General features: G+C 43.0%; 2 protein-coding genes across 8 annotated transcripts in view; one reads left to right on the top strand and one right to left on the bottom strand.

Annotated features, from left to right (window-relative positions):
• The window catches only part of Eef1akmt2 (EEF1A lysine methyltransferase 2), an 88945-nt gene extending 84792 nt beyond the window's left edge, over nucleotides 1-4153 (bottom strand). For 5 of the 7 annotated variants that reach the window (XR_007235985.2, XR_015738415.1, XR_007235983.2 and 2 more), the window contains exons 1-3: nucleotides 3989-4149; nucleotides 2927-2992; nucleotides 2106-2220 (exon numbers count right to left, since the gene is read on the bottom strand). Coding sequence is in view for 3 of the 7 variants with exons in the window: in XM_048455215.2 (XP_048311172.1) it covers nucleotides 2106-2220; nucleotides 2927-2992; nucleotides 3989-4134 (327 nt within the window). In the remaining 4 variants the exon portion in view is untranslated. Of the gene's footprint in view, nucleotides 1-2105; nucleotides 2221-2926; nucleotides 2993-3988 lie in introns of all 7 variants that reach the window. The other 2 variants (XM_085693229.2, XM_087908342.1) reach the window with 2 other exon arrangements.
• Nucleotides 4154-10095: 5942 nt separating this feature from the next.
• Nucleotides 10096-15175, top strand: part of Abraxas2 (abraxas 2, BRISC complex subunit) — a 36138-nt gene continuing 31058 nt past the window's right edge. The window contains exon 1 of the mRNA XM_048455218.2: nucleotides 10096-10224. Coding sequence (XP_048311175.1) covers nucleotides 10126-10224 — 99 coding nt within the window. The 5' untranslated portion in view covers nucleotides 10096-10125. The remainder of the gene's footprint in view (nucleotides 10225-15175) is intronic.

The following is a 15175-nucleotide window of genomic DNA, read 5'->3' as shown; positions in this document are numbered from 1 at the left end:
GATGCCATGTAACTGCCCAAGAACGAAGATGTGAGGTAACAAACCATGAATCTTGTGGTAAATATAAAATAATAAAACGGGTTAATTTAAGATGTAAGAGCTAGCTAGAAATATGCCTGAGCCGTTGACCAAACAGTGTTATAATTAACATAATTTTTGTGTGATTATTCAGGTCTGGGTGTCCAGGAAACTAAAGCGCAGTCTCCATTTACATAAAACAGAACACAAGTCCTTTTTGCTTACTGTTGCATTCATTCTGAACCCTGAAAAGAGTCTTGGGGCTGGACCCCAAAGGCTCTCGTTATATGTCCATATGCTTTTGTTCAGGTTACTGAACTTTTCAAGCTCCTTCTGACAAGCATTCTTTGCAAGGAGCACAGTGCTGTGTAGAACTGGCAGCAGCATACAACAGATTAATTCTGGATTAATTTGCATTTAAAGACAACATTTTCACTGCAATATAGGTTACACTGCATTGTCATTTGAAGAGTATTTCAGCTGTAAAATTCTGGTAAGCATAAGTGTCCCTTTGAAGGTGTGATTATTGTTTAATTGTTGCAAATAAGAAGTAATCACAGCACCAATAATTAGTTTTCTATTTTGTTTTTTAAAACTTGATCTCTGTGCATTAAAGAACCTCTTCCAGAGGTCCTGAGTCCAATTCCCAGCAGTCACATGATGGCTCACAACCATTTATAAAGAGATCTGGCATCCTCTTCTGGCCTGCACGCATACATGCAGGCAGAACACTGTATACATACATAATAAGTAAATAAATCTTAAAAAAAAAACTCAACTTAAAAAAATGTTTTTATACTTATTTTGTTTGTTTGTTTGTGCATGGAGGGCAGAGGGTAAGTAGTATTACTGAAGTAGTTCTCTCCTTCCACACAACTCAGGTGAGCAGGCTTGGGGCAAGTACCCTCACCCATTGAGCTGTCTCGCTGACCCTAGCTTTAAAATGGTTATCTTTAACCATTAAGTAGCCCTGTACAATGAAATAATCAACGCCTTTGTGACAGTGAGATGGTACAGCAGGTAAAGACACTTGGCCACCAAGTCTAATACACATATAAACAAATAAATGTAAAATATAAAATACTGCAAAACCTTTTTGTGAGGGAACAATTTTGCAGATTTCTTTATGTTTTAGGGAATAAAGTAAGAAGGAATGATGCTGTTTTCCAATACCAAATCTGTATCAGTAAAAATATATACAGACAAAAACCAGTTATGAGATACAGATATAGATATACAGAAATAAGAGGGGTTTATTGGAGGAGTTGGCTCACACGATTATTGTGATTGAGAAGTCTCATAGGCTGTCTGTAAGGGAATGCCAGTAGCATGACTCAGATAAAGCCCAAAGGCCTAAGAACCAGTAAAACTAATGAGATAACTATCAGTCTGTGGCTCAAAGCCTTAGGATCCAGGACCACTGGTGTAAGCCCTAGGATCCTAAGGCCAAGAGTTTGGAAGTGCACAACAGCAAGAGATAACTGTCCTAACTTTTAGAAAGACTGACTTAGCTCCTGTGTTTGTCCTTGACAGGCCTCAACCTACTGGATGATGTACACCCATACTGAGACAGCTCTTCCCTAACTCTCTCTACACTCAGACATTAATCTCCTCTGAAAACCTCACATACACATCTGAAATAATAATCGACCCAGATTTTTGGTATTTGCTATACCTAATATGATACAACTACCAAGCACAGGACCACCAATGTTCTAATCCTCTCCTCATTATCCTCATAAACCCTTTGCTTTCTGCCAGAATACAGGGATTGAGGTTTGCAGAACTCTGGCTTCTCAGAATTCACATTTAAGATTGTACTCTTTGAGGACTATGACTTATTAGTTTTTGCACTTCTAGGACTTCACCATTCAGTAGCATCTGAGAGTCCAGCTTCCAGGATGATGCCTGAAACCATATATTACTTTCCTAACATCCATGCAGTCTCCCTTTCCTCCCATGTGAACACTCAGAGTCTCCCAACTGTTTTGCTATTTCACATAGATGGTAATCTCTTAACTGCAACATTTTTAAAAAACTTTCATTTTAAAAATTGGCTCAAATACATGAATACTAAAAGTACCAACAAGTTCAACCAGGAAAACACCATTTCCAGTTCCAATATCAAGCACTGAGGCATCCAATGGGATCTTGTGTTTCTGCATCCACCTTATTAGTCGGTTCATACTCTCTTCCCCAAACCTGTTAGGAACAGAATACAAAGAGCAGAGATGCAGCAAAAGTTGCAACTATATTCCACTTCATCTGTTTATACCATACACTCACTCAAGTCTTTTGTAAAAGTGAGAATATTGATAATTGTTTAAGTTTCATCTTTATTGGTATTTAGAAGAACACACCTCTAAAAATAGAATACCAAAGGTATGTATTATACATAATATGTACATAAGTAAGTAAATAGAGGTATGAGCATTTATAAACACACATGTACACACACACACATACTCTACATCAACATCAATCCTTTAAAATGTTGTCCTAATATTTGCCTTCTTGGACATCAGCAAATATTGGTACTTCAGAATTTTATTACTTAGCTGAAAAATTACAACTATGGAATGAAAGTAACTTCCTAGCACTGTGATCAATTTAAATCTGGGTCACAAAAGAAAAAAAAAAGGAAAAGAGAAATTTTAAAACTGTCATTGAAGCAAAAGTCAGGCAGAGGCAGGTGGATCTCTGAGTTTGAGGCCAGCCTGCCCTACAGAGCAAGTTCCAGGGAAATGATGTCTGGGGGAAAAAAAACAACAAAAAACAAAAACAAAAGAAAGAAAGAAAATAGATTCTTTAAAGCTACTGAAGTCAGATTCAACCCAGGCTTCTAGACTGTCTTTGTTGTAAGCACACTCTCTCATACCCAGAAAACCAATTCCTTAGCTTAACTCACCAGATTTCTCCCGTATCTCCATATTCTTGGAATGTTCTCAGTTCTCTCTCATAAACAGCATCCCAACTACATAAACAATGAAATGTGAAGCAAGATTCCCAAATTAAACTGTATTTTGTGAATTAAACAAATAATTCCCAATGCATTACATGGCGACTTACAATAGCCTTAAAACATTATTAGTGCTGTCAATAAGTGTGTATAACTCATCTTTTTAAACATCCTTGGGCTAAATGAATGAAAATTATGATCAAGCAGAATAAATTAAACAAGTACTTATACTCATGCAATGCATAATCCTATGTACATTTTAGTTTAAAGAATAAAAACATGCGCCTGCCCAAAAATCTCTTAAGCCCCAGACCCAAGTTCAAAACTGGACTGCACAAGCTGAGTTTGTGTCTCCAAATTTGTTTATCAATGTGCAGATACAGGATTTTCTAACCAGTAGGTTAGTGGTTTGCTCACAATGAAAGCAGCAAAGATAAAAATTAAAATTAAATGCTAAAACAGCCTTTGCCTCTCCCTGTATTCTAGCTTTCCCATTAAATCTCTTAATCCTTACAACGGCAACTCCCCACCCCCGCCCCTTACCATCTGTTTTCTCTTCGGGCTCCCTTCCCCAAATTTCTTCTCATCCTAATTTCTGTTCCCCACATTCATTCACGTATATTCCAGTCCATTAATTTCTTAGCCTCAACTTCCTCTCTGGTTCCCCCCAGAACCCCTGCCATCTCACTAGCTCACAATTCACAGCATCCTCCACTCCGATCTCCTCCTGATGCCACAGCTCTCCCGGGACTTCCCCGGGCCCTCGTGAGGTTCGTTGCCCAGCCTCTACTCCCTTTTCCCCAAGCCAGACTTTAGACCCCTACACCGGGTAGCCTTGAATCCCTAGAAAGAGGGTTTACCGCTCTCCGGGGCTCGCTTGAGCTCTTGCCCCTTAAGTCCCCACAGGTGGCTTCCACCCTCCTCCCTCAGGCCCCCACCGCGGGTGGGGGTGAGTGGTTCCCATCGCCTTCTGGGCCTCAGGCTCCCGCTCACCCTCCACGCCACACTCACTGCTCTCGTGTCCCCAGCACCGATGGGACGAAGTCACACGCCACGGGACTGCCCTCTCGAGACTGCGCAGGGAGCACAGCGCCGCCTTGACCATCAGCATCCGCGTTCATGTCGCTCTGCGCCTTGTGGGCTGTCGCGGCCGCCATAGAGACGCGGTTCGAGCAGAGGGGACGCCCTGGCCTGGCCTCTCTAGGCAATGGAAGACCTCTCTCTAATGCTCCAAAACCGGCCTTGGGAGGCCGACCCACAGTAAAGAGCCTAAACTATTCCTTGCACCTCTTACTACTCTCTTGCTCTCAAAGTGACCATATCTGGGTACTGCTGTTTGTAAGACAAGGTTCAAAGTACTGCACTTTGGGAAACACGCTGTCAGAAGCCACAAAAATGAAACACACACCACTCCGTCCTAACACATGTCATCTTCTCTCTCTAGTGAAGCAGATCTGGAAAGTAGGTAGGTCAGCCCATGGCATTACTGACTTCCAGACCAAAAGACTAATTTTATTTGTGGCTAGAATTCTGGAAAATAACTTGATGTAACCTGATGACCCTTTAAGAACTTATGGCCAAGGAAATGAATGTCTTAGGGCCACCCACAGTATACCAGCCTTAGAGTTATGATAAAATGAGTACCAGAATGATAGGGCGTCTGGGTGGGTCTTCCTCTGCCCCCAGCTAGGCATCTGAGCCCATCCAAGTCTCTACCTCTGCATGCTTTAGTTGTTCACTGTAGTTTGCTGAAAATAAAAGGTGACTTCTTCCTCAAGACTTCATGAATCTAGGATTTTTTTCTGCCTCTGCTGACTGCAGCCAGCAGTTCTGTAATACAATGAATGAGATCTTATGTGTCAGGGGCCTAGTAGTAGTAGTTTCTGTAGTAGCCATGAAACTGTCAAAGCACTCGTGGTCGAATGTCCTTGGCAAGGATCTCAGAGTCCCCTAACAAGTCGCCTTCCAACGAGAACTTGTTTCCAAGGCTACATTTCTGTTGACTCCACAGACAGAAGCCCAATAACAAGTCCCTTGAGATAAATGGCAGCAACGCTTGCCCTCCTGGTTTGCAGTTCATCTTCTTCTACAAATGGTGTTCCAAGATCTTCTGGCAATAAAGAATAAAGTAAAAGGCAGATGGAAATCCATGTACATAGTGATTAAAGAACTCAAGAAAGAGAGTAAGTAACCTTATTACAGAGCAATAAAACCACCGGATACCACAGCCAATTAGTGCTGCCCTGGGCAAGTAGTTGTTTTGATCTTCTCTAGACTGTAGATGCTACAGAAAGCAAGCCTGAATGTGAGGGATTGGTTCTTTAAAAGTTTTCAGTCCTAATTAAGAAGCAGCCATGAAAGATAAGCCTGCCTTCAGCCCAGTATCTTGCCAACACTTGAAATGCTTTCACTGTGTGTGCAATGAAAGCTGTAAACAACTTTTGGTATGGAGCCCTGGGAAAAACCATGGTTTATACCAAATCCCTTCCTTGACTCCAGGAAGGATTATTCTGACTGCTTAGTCCCCAGGGCTGTTGGAGCACCACCTCTGATCACCCAGGGAAAGGGGATTCTTGGCTGGGGGGAGAAGTTCCATTGGATAAACTGCCTAGCACAAGGTAAAAGCAAAACTATATAAGGAACACAGCCTCTCCCACTGAGTACCAGTTTTACGAGATCAAAGGCAGACCTGCGAAACCTGAGATTGCCAGACTTGGGTTTTGGTTTTTGTTTTGTTTGGTTGGTTGGTTTTTGGTTTTGTGTTGTTTTGTTATTTGATCCCTGCAGACTGGCAAAGTTCCTTAGGAACTATGCTTCCCAGAATCCTCAAGCACTTCCCATTTGACAAATCCAAGATGAAGGGCAGAGCTTTTCCTTCTTTGACCATGCAACAGCCCGTACCAGAGAACATGCTTCCAGAAAAACCTCCTTACCTCCCCTACTCCGTTTCCCACTTCTGCTTTGATATGAGCTTCTTTTGTTTGGTTTGCTTTGCTTTGGTTAGGTTGGTAGGTTGGTTGGTTGGTTGGTTGGTTGGTTGGTTGGTTTTTTGAGACAGGGTTTCTATAGCCTTGGGTGACCTAGAACTAACTCTGTACACCAGATTGGCCTGGAACTCCCAGAGATTTGCCTGCCTCTGCCTCCCAAGTGCTATGGTTAAAGGCGTGCGCCACCACTGCCTAGCTCAGCTACCTTCTTAAATAGCCCAGACCCACATGCCCAAGGATGACCCTGCTCACAGTCAGTTGACTCCTTCTCACTCAGTTAGCAGTCAAGAAAATAAGCCATAGATATGTTCAGAGGCTGATCTGATGGAGGCAATTCCTCAATTGTGATTCCCTTTTCCCCAGGTCTGTCTAGATTTGTGTCAAGTTGACAAAAATCAACCATCATGATCACTAATCCAAACATCTGGAAGCCAAACAGCTCCAAAATCTGAAATAACTCTGGTCTTAAGTATATCAGGTAAAGGACCCGCTAGCTCAGCGGCTCTCAACCTTCTCAACCCTGTGATCAATACAGTTCCTCGTGTTGTGTTGACCTCTGACCGTAAAATTATTTCGTTGCTTCTTCATAACTGTAATTTTGCTGCTGTTTTAAACCATAATGTAAATATATGATATGCTAAAACCCAGTTCTTTCCTTCTACCTTGTGGGGCCCGGGGATTGGACTCTGCCAAGCTAGTGGTACCTGCCTCTGCCTCCCAAGTATTAAGATTAAAGACAGGCACTGCCCAGCCCAGGACATCTCCATTCCCCTACAGCAACCTGCTGGTAGAATAGAAACCATCTTCCTTTGGACTCCACACTTTTTTACATAATATTTACTCAACAGTTATTATAGTGGCATATTGTTCGTGTTTTAATAAATAAAAGCTTGCCTGAAGATCAGATGGCAAAGCAGCTACACTAGTCAGCCATACAGGCAAGGGAGGGGTGGCACACACTTTTAATCCCAGGACTCGGGAAACTGAGGCAGACAGATCTCTGTGAGATCAAGGCTACCCTGGGCTACACAAGATCGAATCTGTGTAATAGAGGAAACAGAGCTCACACGAAGGTGATCCCAGCATGTGGGATCACACGCCTTTAATCCCAGCACTGAGGAGGTGGAGATAGAAATGATATGACCGGGTGGAGAGAGGAATATAAAGGGGAAGAGACAAGAACTCAGTGGAGTGTGGAGTCTGAGGTTGGTGGAGAGCATTGCAGGATGGCTCCTTTGCCTGAGCCTTGGCAGAGGTAAAAGGCCTCTTTAGAGGCTGACTGCTTTGCTTTTCTGATCATCAGCTTGAACCCAAATATGTGCCTCTGGGTTTGTATTATTCGTACTACAAGGAACGAGTTGGGCAGTAACTACATGCTTGGCATTACTCCATATGACGAAAATACAACAGCAAACAAAGAAAACATGAAGCCTTGTCTTGACGAATTTCAGAATAGGCTAGCGGGGGGAAAGACAATTATCCGGAAAAATTGAATAAAAATTGGAGATAAAGCTAGATAGTGACAAACCAGGCGTTTGTCCTGGTTGGGTTTGTCAGCTCGACACACCCTAGAATTCTCTGAGAAGAGGCCCTCAATTGAGAAATTGCCTAAGTCAGATTGACTTGTTGGGCACAATTGTAGGAAATTGTCTTAAGAGTGTCAGAAGCAGTAGTCACATTATAATAAGAGTACTAGAGACTCAGTAAAGAAAATGAAGCAGCAAGGTGGTCGTGGTGCACACTCAGGAGGCAGAGACAAGTGGATCTCTGTGAGTTTGAGGCCAGCCTGGAACAAGGCCTAGTTCCAGGACAGACTCCAAAGCTACAGAGAAACCCTGTCTCGAAAAAAAGAAAGAAAAGAAAAAAGAAATAAAAAAGAAAGTGAAGCAGTTTAATTAAGCAGTTTATTTGGCAACCTTGGAAACTCCTGTGTGAGGTTAGAAGCGGCTTTGTAGGGAAACCGGGAGCCACCTTGGAACACTGAAGATTCAACAAGTTACAAGCCTATAAACTGAGTGCACAACTCAGTTATACACCCTAACAAATGATCTTTCTTTCCTTTTTTGAATAATTAGAAGGGTACAATCCTAACAACAAAAACCATGTGTGGGTCTGTCTCCATGTTTTACATTCTGCTTATTCCATTTTATTTTTGTTTTTCTAGACAGGGTTTCTCTCATAACCCTGGCTGTCCTGGAATTCTATTCGTAGACCAGGCTGGCCTCGACCTCACAGAGTATCACCCTACTTCTGCCTCCTGAGTGCCGGGATCCAAAGGATGTGCCACCATCACCCCCCATCCTGCTTATTTTAAAGCTTATCAAACACATGACCCTGTAGGCAAACTTGGATGTTTGTGATTTTCCTATTCTAAATTTACATTTGGGAAGGGTAGCTTATGAAAGTTTAGGGGTAGGAGGACTAGACAGACTAGCAGGTTCACGTCTAGCTGGATCTGAGTTGGCTTGAGGAAACTCTGAGAAGTGACCCATCAGATTTAACATCTAACAATTGTGAACTGATGTAGGAGGGCCTGGCCCTCTGTGGGTGGTACTTAGGCATGCAGCTTTAAACCGAGAGAACTAGCTGAGCTGAAGAGGACAGCTGCTGGAAAACGAGGCCGTCTTCCTCAGGGAATAATTTCAGGACATGTACGCTGGGAACTGTTAGTGGAAAACTTCCCCAGCAGCCAGGCTAAGCCAATCACTCCAGCAAGCTTTCAAACACCTAGAGCAGGCATAAGACAGGGAGTCATGCAGTTAGTTGTCCAGGAAATCAACATCCTAGGCAGAGGAAACAACAAAAGTCAAGGCACTGTGGCCTGATTGAACCTTCAGTGCTTCCAGAGAGCAAAAGGGCCACTGCCATAGCTGAAGTCAAGCCAGCCAAGACAGCAGAAGCTGAAAATACAATCAGAAATTAGGGGTCGGGGGGAGGGGTGTCTGGGTGTCTGTCAGTGTAGGGTTTGGAGGCTGGCCAAGTGTGATTGACACCTTATATTTAAACATTAACATGACCTGTCATTGGCTGTGTTGAGCACGTATTTGGCAGGGTAACAGTATCACTTCATTACCTTGACATTCTGGAGAAGTTAATTCTGTCATGAGGCCTTTGCTGCATTTAGCTTTTTCCCCAGAGTTTGGCATTGGGAAATATCTGCTAACAATGTCAAGTGTCCTTTAGGAGCAAAATTGCCACCTCTGTTACTGTAATGAAGGGAGAAATGATGGTGCTTTGGTAGCAGGTGTGCTGGTAGTGAATCGTAAGACTGTGTATGTTGAAGATTGCTTTAGCTGATCTGATGTGGGCAACAAGAGCAAAGAAGTTGTCAAGGTTCACTGTGAGGGCTCTGCCTTGAGCAGTTGTCAGAAACGGTTTAATTTGCTGGGAGAGGAGAAGCAGTTTTGTAGGGAAACCAGGAGCCACCTTAGAATACTGAAGATTCAACAAGTTGCAAAAGAATTAGTTCCTTCCTTGAGTTTCTTGTTTCCTCCTTTTCTTCCTTCCTTTCTTCCTCCCTCCCTTCCTGTCTTTCTTTCTTCCTTTTTGGGGGAAGGGGTGAGTTTCTTTTTTCTAACTTTGAAGGCTTAGTTTTCCCTGTTACTTGTTTTTATCTTCTATGATTTTTTTCTAAATTTGTAGGTTTTGTTTGTTTGTTGAAGCAAGTCTATGTAGCTTTGGCCGGCCTCAAATTTGTAACCCTCTTGCCACTACACAGCTCATAGTTGAGTTAGTTTTCAATACAGAATCCTATCGTTTTATCAGCTCCACTACTTCTGACCAAAGTCCTCCTGTCGTTACAGAAGTCAGGAAGGACACTCTCCTAGACACTAGTCTCAACCAGGCAGGCAGAGTGATCTGTTCAGAATGAAATTACATCATGCTTTTCCCGGGTCAAATCTCAAACTGTTCAATTGCTTGAATCTTCTCCGGTCCTTCAACCTTCAGTCTCATTTGCAGAATGGACAAACTGGGTTATAACAAGGCTGTACAGAAAGGCAGCCGTCTGAGGGACAGGTAAACAGAAAGTGCTGGGTTTCTGTGATCTGGCATCTTTAATTCCCCCCTCCCCAAGTCCTCTCCTGGAGCAGCTTGGAAGACTCCATTTCCCAGAATGCTCAGCGCCGGGGCGTCCAGCATACTCTGCGCCCTCCGCGGGGCATGATGGGGGAGGTGGAGACTTCCATCATGGCGGCTTCCATTTCGGGCTACACCTTCAGCGCTGTGTGTTTCCACAGCGCCAACAGCAACGCCGACCACGTAGGTGCCGGGCCCCCTGCCGTGGCCACTGGGGGGCCTTCGGCCTCCTCCTCGAGCCGGCGCCTGCGGCCTAGAGGGGACCGCTGAAGGCTCGGCCCTCGATACCTGGGCCAAGCCGAGAAACTGGTGGCCCAGGCGGCTCCCGCCCCCCTCCAGCTCCTGCTCCCCGCAGGCGCTTCCCTTGGCGCTCTCGGCCTCGGGCGGGTCCTGGCACAGCTGTTGTCAGTCCGGCAGACCTCTAGTGCCCGGCCCCGCCGGTGTCAGGACTTGCCTAGCAAAACTGGGTGCCTACCGCTCGCTGAGAGTCGGACTTAACAGACTCGAGGAGCACCCCCGGTCGGGAAGGAGTAAGAGATCAGGCTTGTAGTCTAGAAGGAGAGGATCCAAGTCCTGCCTGCCGGCCTCCCGGGTTGTCTTGGCTATCACCGATCATCCTTATCAGTCGTGCGTAGTGAAAAATGGAGAATGTGAACTGGCGTCTGCAAAGTCTGTTTGCACTTCCTTGAAGTTGCTTGTTTAGTTCCTCAGCGAACATTTTAATCCTCGGAACTAGTCTTCTAGGGAAGTGACAGGCCCACATAGGAGAGATGAGAAACGCACAGACCGTGGCGTCCATAGGAGCATAGCCTCTTTTTATTTTACACTGACCTTCTGATTGGAAGTTCTTTGTGATATAGATGCTTTTACAGGACATAATTAATTTGTCCATAATTGGGGAATTTTGGTTTTAGTGATATTATTGGTGAACGATTCAAATTCATTAAATAAGAGTGTGGGCTTTTGTGGTTGTCATTACAAAACAACGATGGCTGGAGGAGGATTGGATTTGTTTTGATGTCAGCAATCTTCGCTTCCATTAATACAAACTGATTGTGAGAGATGATTCCATTAGCAAATTGAGTGGAATGAATTCCCTCTTCTTTTCAGCTCTGTAGTGTTGATGGTAGAGATTACTGATAGGAATATATTCAGCATAGTTTCTTTTTTTCAGTGACAGCTCCGAACAGTGGTAGCCTTTGGTATTTCAGCCAGCCACTTAGTAATGTAAGTGGTTGTGATCTTCCTAGTATCCACAGACTACAGCTATGAGTCTAGGGGTGCTACTTTACTCTGCTCTTTTATGGAGTGCCTAGGAATATCTTAGTCTATGTATAAGGCAAGATTATTGTAAGGATAAGAAGCTTCAACAGTATTTCTAGAAACTGCTGTAGTCCTGTTTGCAATTGTTATTCTTTTTTTTTTCTGTTTTGAGGTAATGTCACTTGGTCAAGGCTGGCCTTGAACTCCTGACCCTGTCTCCAACCTCCTAGTGCTGGAATTTCAAGGGTATGCCATTATATCCAGCTTTAGATTGCTCATCATTTAATTGTGATCTTAATATTTATTTCATGCTAGGCATAAGGCTAGAAATTTTATACAAAGTAAATAGTTAGCATTGTGTTTTATGCAACTATACTAGTTTCTATTAACCTTACCACAGTTATGAGTGTGGAATGCTTAAAAGTAATGTCATTTTTAAAGTTGAAGAACCAAGTTTGTTTGTTCTACACATTTGTTTGGTCTACAAAAATTAGTTGAAAGCCAAAATTATTCTATAGAGCTAAGGTTAGCAAACAATTAAAATTTTTTCTTTTTCTTTGAGATTTTAATATAATTACATCATTTCTTTCTTTTCTTTCCTCCAAATCCTCCCAGAGTCTCTTTTTTATTAATCGTTATTACATGTGTGTGTGTGGTTTTTTTTTTTTTTTTTTTTCGAGACAGGGTTTCTCTGTAGCTTTGGAGCCTGTCCTGGAACTAGCTCTTGTAGACCAGGCTGGTCTCCAACTCACATAGATCCGCCTGCCTCTGCCTCCCAAGTGCTAGGATTAAAGGCGTGCACCACCACCACCAGGCTTACATGCTTATTTTTATATATGTATGCATATCTGTTCCTAAATATAACCTACTCGTTCTGTATAATGTTACTCATACATGTTTTCAGGGCTGACCACTTGTTTGTTTTGAATAGCCAACTGGTAAGCTTTTCCCTAGGGAAGGCTTAGTGACCTGTAGTTCTTTGTGTAGGGCTGAGGCCTTCTGGGCTTTCACCCTCACACTTTGACCTGTCTATTGATGTCATCTTTGTTCTGCTCATGTTTAGCCAGTCATGTTTGTGAGGCTTTATGGGCTTAGCTTCTAACGCTCTCACAGCAAACTCCATGATCCTCTTTTGCTTAGTCTTTTTGCCCGCTTTCCACAATGTTCTGAGCCTTGGGTGTGGAATGTTTTATAGACTGGAACTGGGCTTATTAGTTTTCTCTAATGGTGTGTCTGTTGCAAAGAGGTGTTTCCTTGATGGGGTGAGGACTACTTCTCTGTGAGTTAGGGACAGACGTTTAGATTATTGGTAGGGATCATGCTGGTTTAATAAAGTGGTTGTAACTTCTCCAAGATCCATGACTGCACTAGCACTGAGTAGTTGTGTGGTACCAGGCATGGCTTCCCATTTTTTGGATAGATCTTAATTAAGTCCAACTAGAGAGCTGTTGGTTACTGTTGAGGGATGTGTGTCACTAGTGCGCCCATAGGGTTATTGGGACATTCTGGTCGTTCATGTGTTACAGCTGGGTAGGACTGTTGGTTGCCTCCTTCCTTTGGAAACTTACATGGTGCCTTCTGGTACCATGAAAGCTAGTCCTCAGGGCATGGGGGTGGAAGTGTTCAGGTCTGTCCCAGCTCAGAGTCTTTGGGCTCAATTTCTTAAGTGTAAGGTTTGTGTCTTCAACAACAGGAACTTCTTTCACCTCTTGGGGGCAACCAAGGGCAGTAGCAATAGATTGCATGTCTTGGAAGTCTGACCAACAACTCAAAAGAGTTTCTTATGCCTAATGTTGAGTTTTTGTTAAGTGAGTTATTGACTCATGGAGTGTGGTGATGAGGCAAGCAGGCCTGCTTTTCGTCCTGCCCGGCTCCCGCATGGCTAGCTTTCCACCTGAAATAACAACACACAAATTGTATTCATTTAAACACTGCCTGGCCCATTAGCTCTAGCCTCTTACTGGCTAGCTCTCACATCTTGATTAACCCGTTTCTATTAATGTGTGTAGCACCACGAGGTGGTGGCTTACCGGGAAGATTCTAACCTACGTCCATCTTGGGCTGGCGCTTCATGGCATCTGCCTGACTCTCCTTCTTTCTCCCAGCATTCTGTTCTGTCTACTCCACTCACCTATGTTCTAACCTATCAGGCCAAGCAGTTTCTTTATTAACCAGTGAAAGTAACACATAGACAGATGACCCTCCTACATCAATGGAGGAAAGTGGTCATTTTCTGAAAAGGACCAGAAAATAAAAGATAGTACTTTCTCTCTATTTAAAAAGTTTTGGAGCCATATGGTCTGTTTAGCAGCTCTTCAGTTCTGCTGTTGTAGGGGAGACGACGTGTAGACCGTGAGCAAATGAGGTGTTCTAATAAGAGCTTATGTATCGCACTGGAGCTTGAGTGGCTAATGATTTTAACAGGTCATGGGACATCTGTTTTAAGTTTTGCAACCATCTGAACATGTAGAAACCATTCTTAGCTGGCAGGCCATGTATTAACAGAGTGGGGCCTGTGGTTTGCCTCTTCCTGCTATAATGTAATGCAGTGGTTCTCAACCTTCCTAATGTCACAACCCTTTAATACAGTTCCTCCTATTTGTGGTGACCCCCCCAACCATAAAATTATTTTCATTGCTACTTTATAACTATAATTTTCTGACATTATGAATCATAATGTAAATATCTGATATGTAGGATATGTAACCCTTGTGGAAGGGTCATTTGACCTGAAGGAGTTGTGACCCACAGGTTGAGAAATATTGATGTAATAGTGACTTAGATAATCCAGACCAGTGATAAATAAACAGTCCTAGTTAACTTTAGAATGTTAATGTCATGTGAGTTTTTTGTTTGTTTTTGTTTTTTCTTTTGAGACGGTCTCTCTATGTGGGCTTGGCTGTCCTAGAACTCCTTAAGTAGACCAGACTGACCTAGAATTCAGAGAGCCACCTGCCTTTGCCTCACCAGTGCTGGAATTAAAGGAGTGTGCAACCATGCCCAGCTTTATGAGTTTTAGCATTGTTTCTCTTGCTAGAGGACTATTGTGGCTAATAGGGAAATACAGAACATAGTTAAATTTGGATTTCAGGTAAATAATTTTATGTAACATTTGAGATATATTAAAAACTTATTTGCCGCCAGGCATAATGGTACATACCTTGTAATGAAACTCAGAGTTGATAAGACAAGTTTATTAGTGTTTCTTATAATCCTCCTACATCAACCTCTTCAACATACCCTACTGGCTTGGACCACCATAACCAGTTAGTTGGTGTTTCTCAAGCTAGTAGTCATAAACATCTGTTTGAGTATGAGGGGATTCTTCTGTCTTTTTCTCTGTAGTGTGGGAATTGAACCTTGGTATTCTACTACTGAGCCACATGCATCCCCAACCCAAGATTTGTTTTTGTTTACATTTTGTTTCATTACAACCCAAGATTGTTTGTAATGAAACCTGTACATTAGTTAGAGTTAAATGTAGGTGGAGTTTTTCCTCAGGTCTGTGATCAGCTCTGTTCTGCCAGCACTTCCCAAATAACCACTCAGAGACTTATTATTAGTTATAAATGCTCAGCCAGTAGCTCAGGCTTATTACTAACTAGCTCATACAACTTAAATTCACCCATTTCTATTAATCTATTTGCTGCCCCAAGGCTCGTGGCTTTTACCTCCTGCATGCCTTTCTGTCTGGCTCGTGTCTCCTCTGACTCTGTCCTCCTCCTTTGTAGCATTCTCTCTAGCCCAAAAATTCTGCCTAGCCATCAGCCAATCGACTTTTTATTAACAATAAGAACAATACACATTTACAGTGTACAAAGATTGTTCCTCAGCATTTAAAGAATGCCCTGAGTGTTGTATTTGGGAAATT

The sequence above is a fragment of the Myodes glareolus genome, chromosome 7 (genome assembly GCF_982192425.1).
Source record: "Myodes glareolus chromosome 7, mMyoGla1.1, whole genome shotgun sequence".
NCBI lineage: Eukaryota > Metazoa > Chordata > Mammalia > Rodentia > Cricetidae > Myodes > Myodes glareolus.
This window is presented reverse-complemented; position numbering and strand designations above follow the sequence as displayed.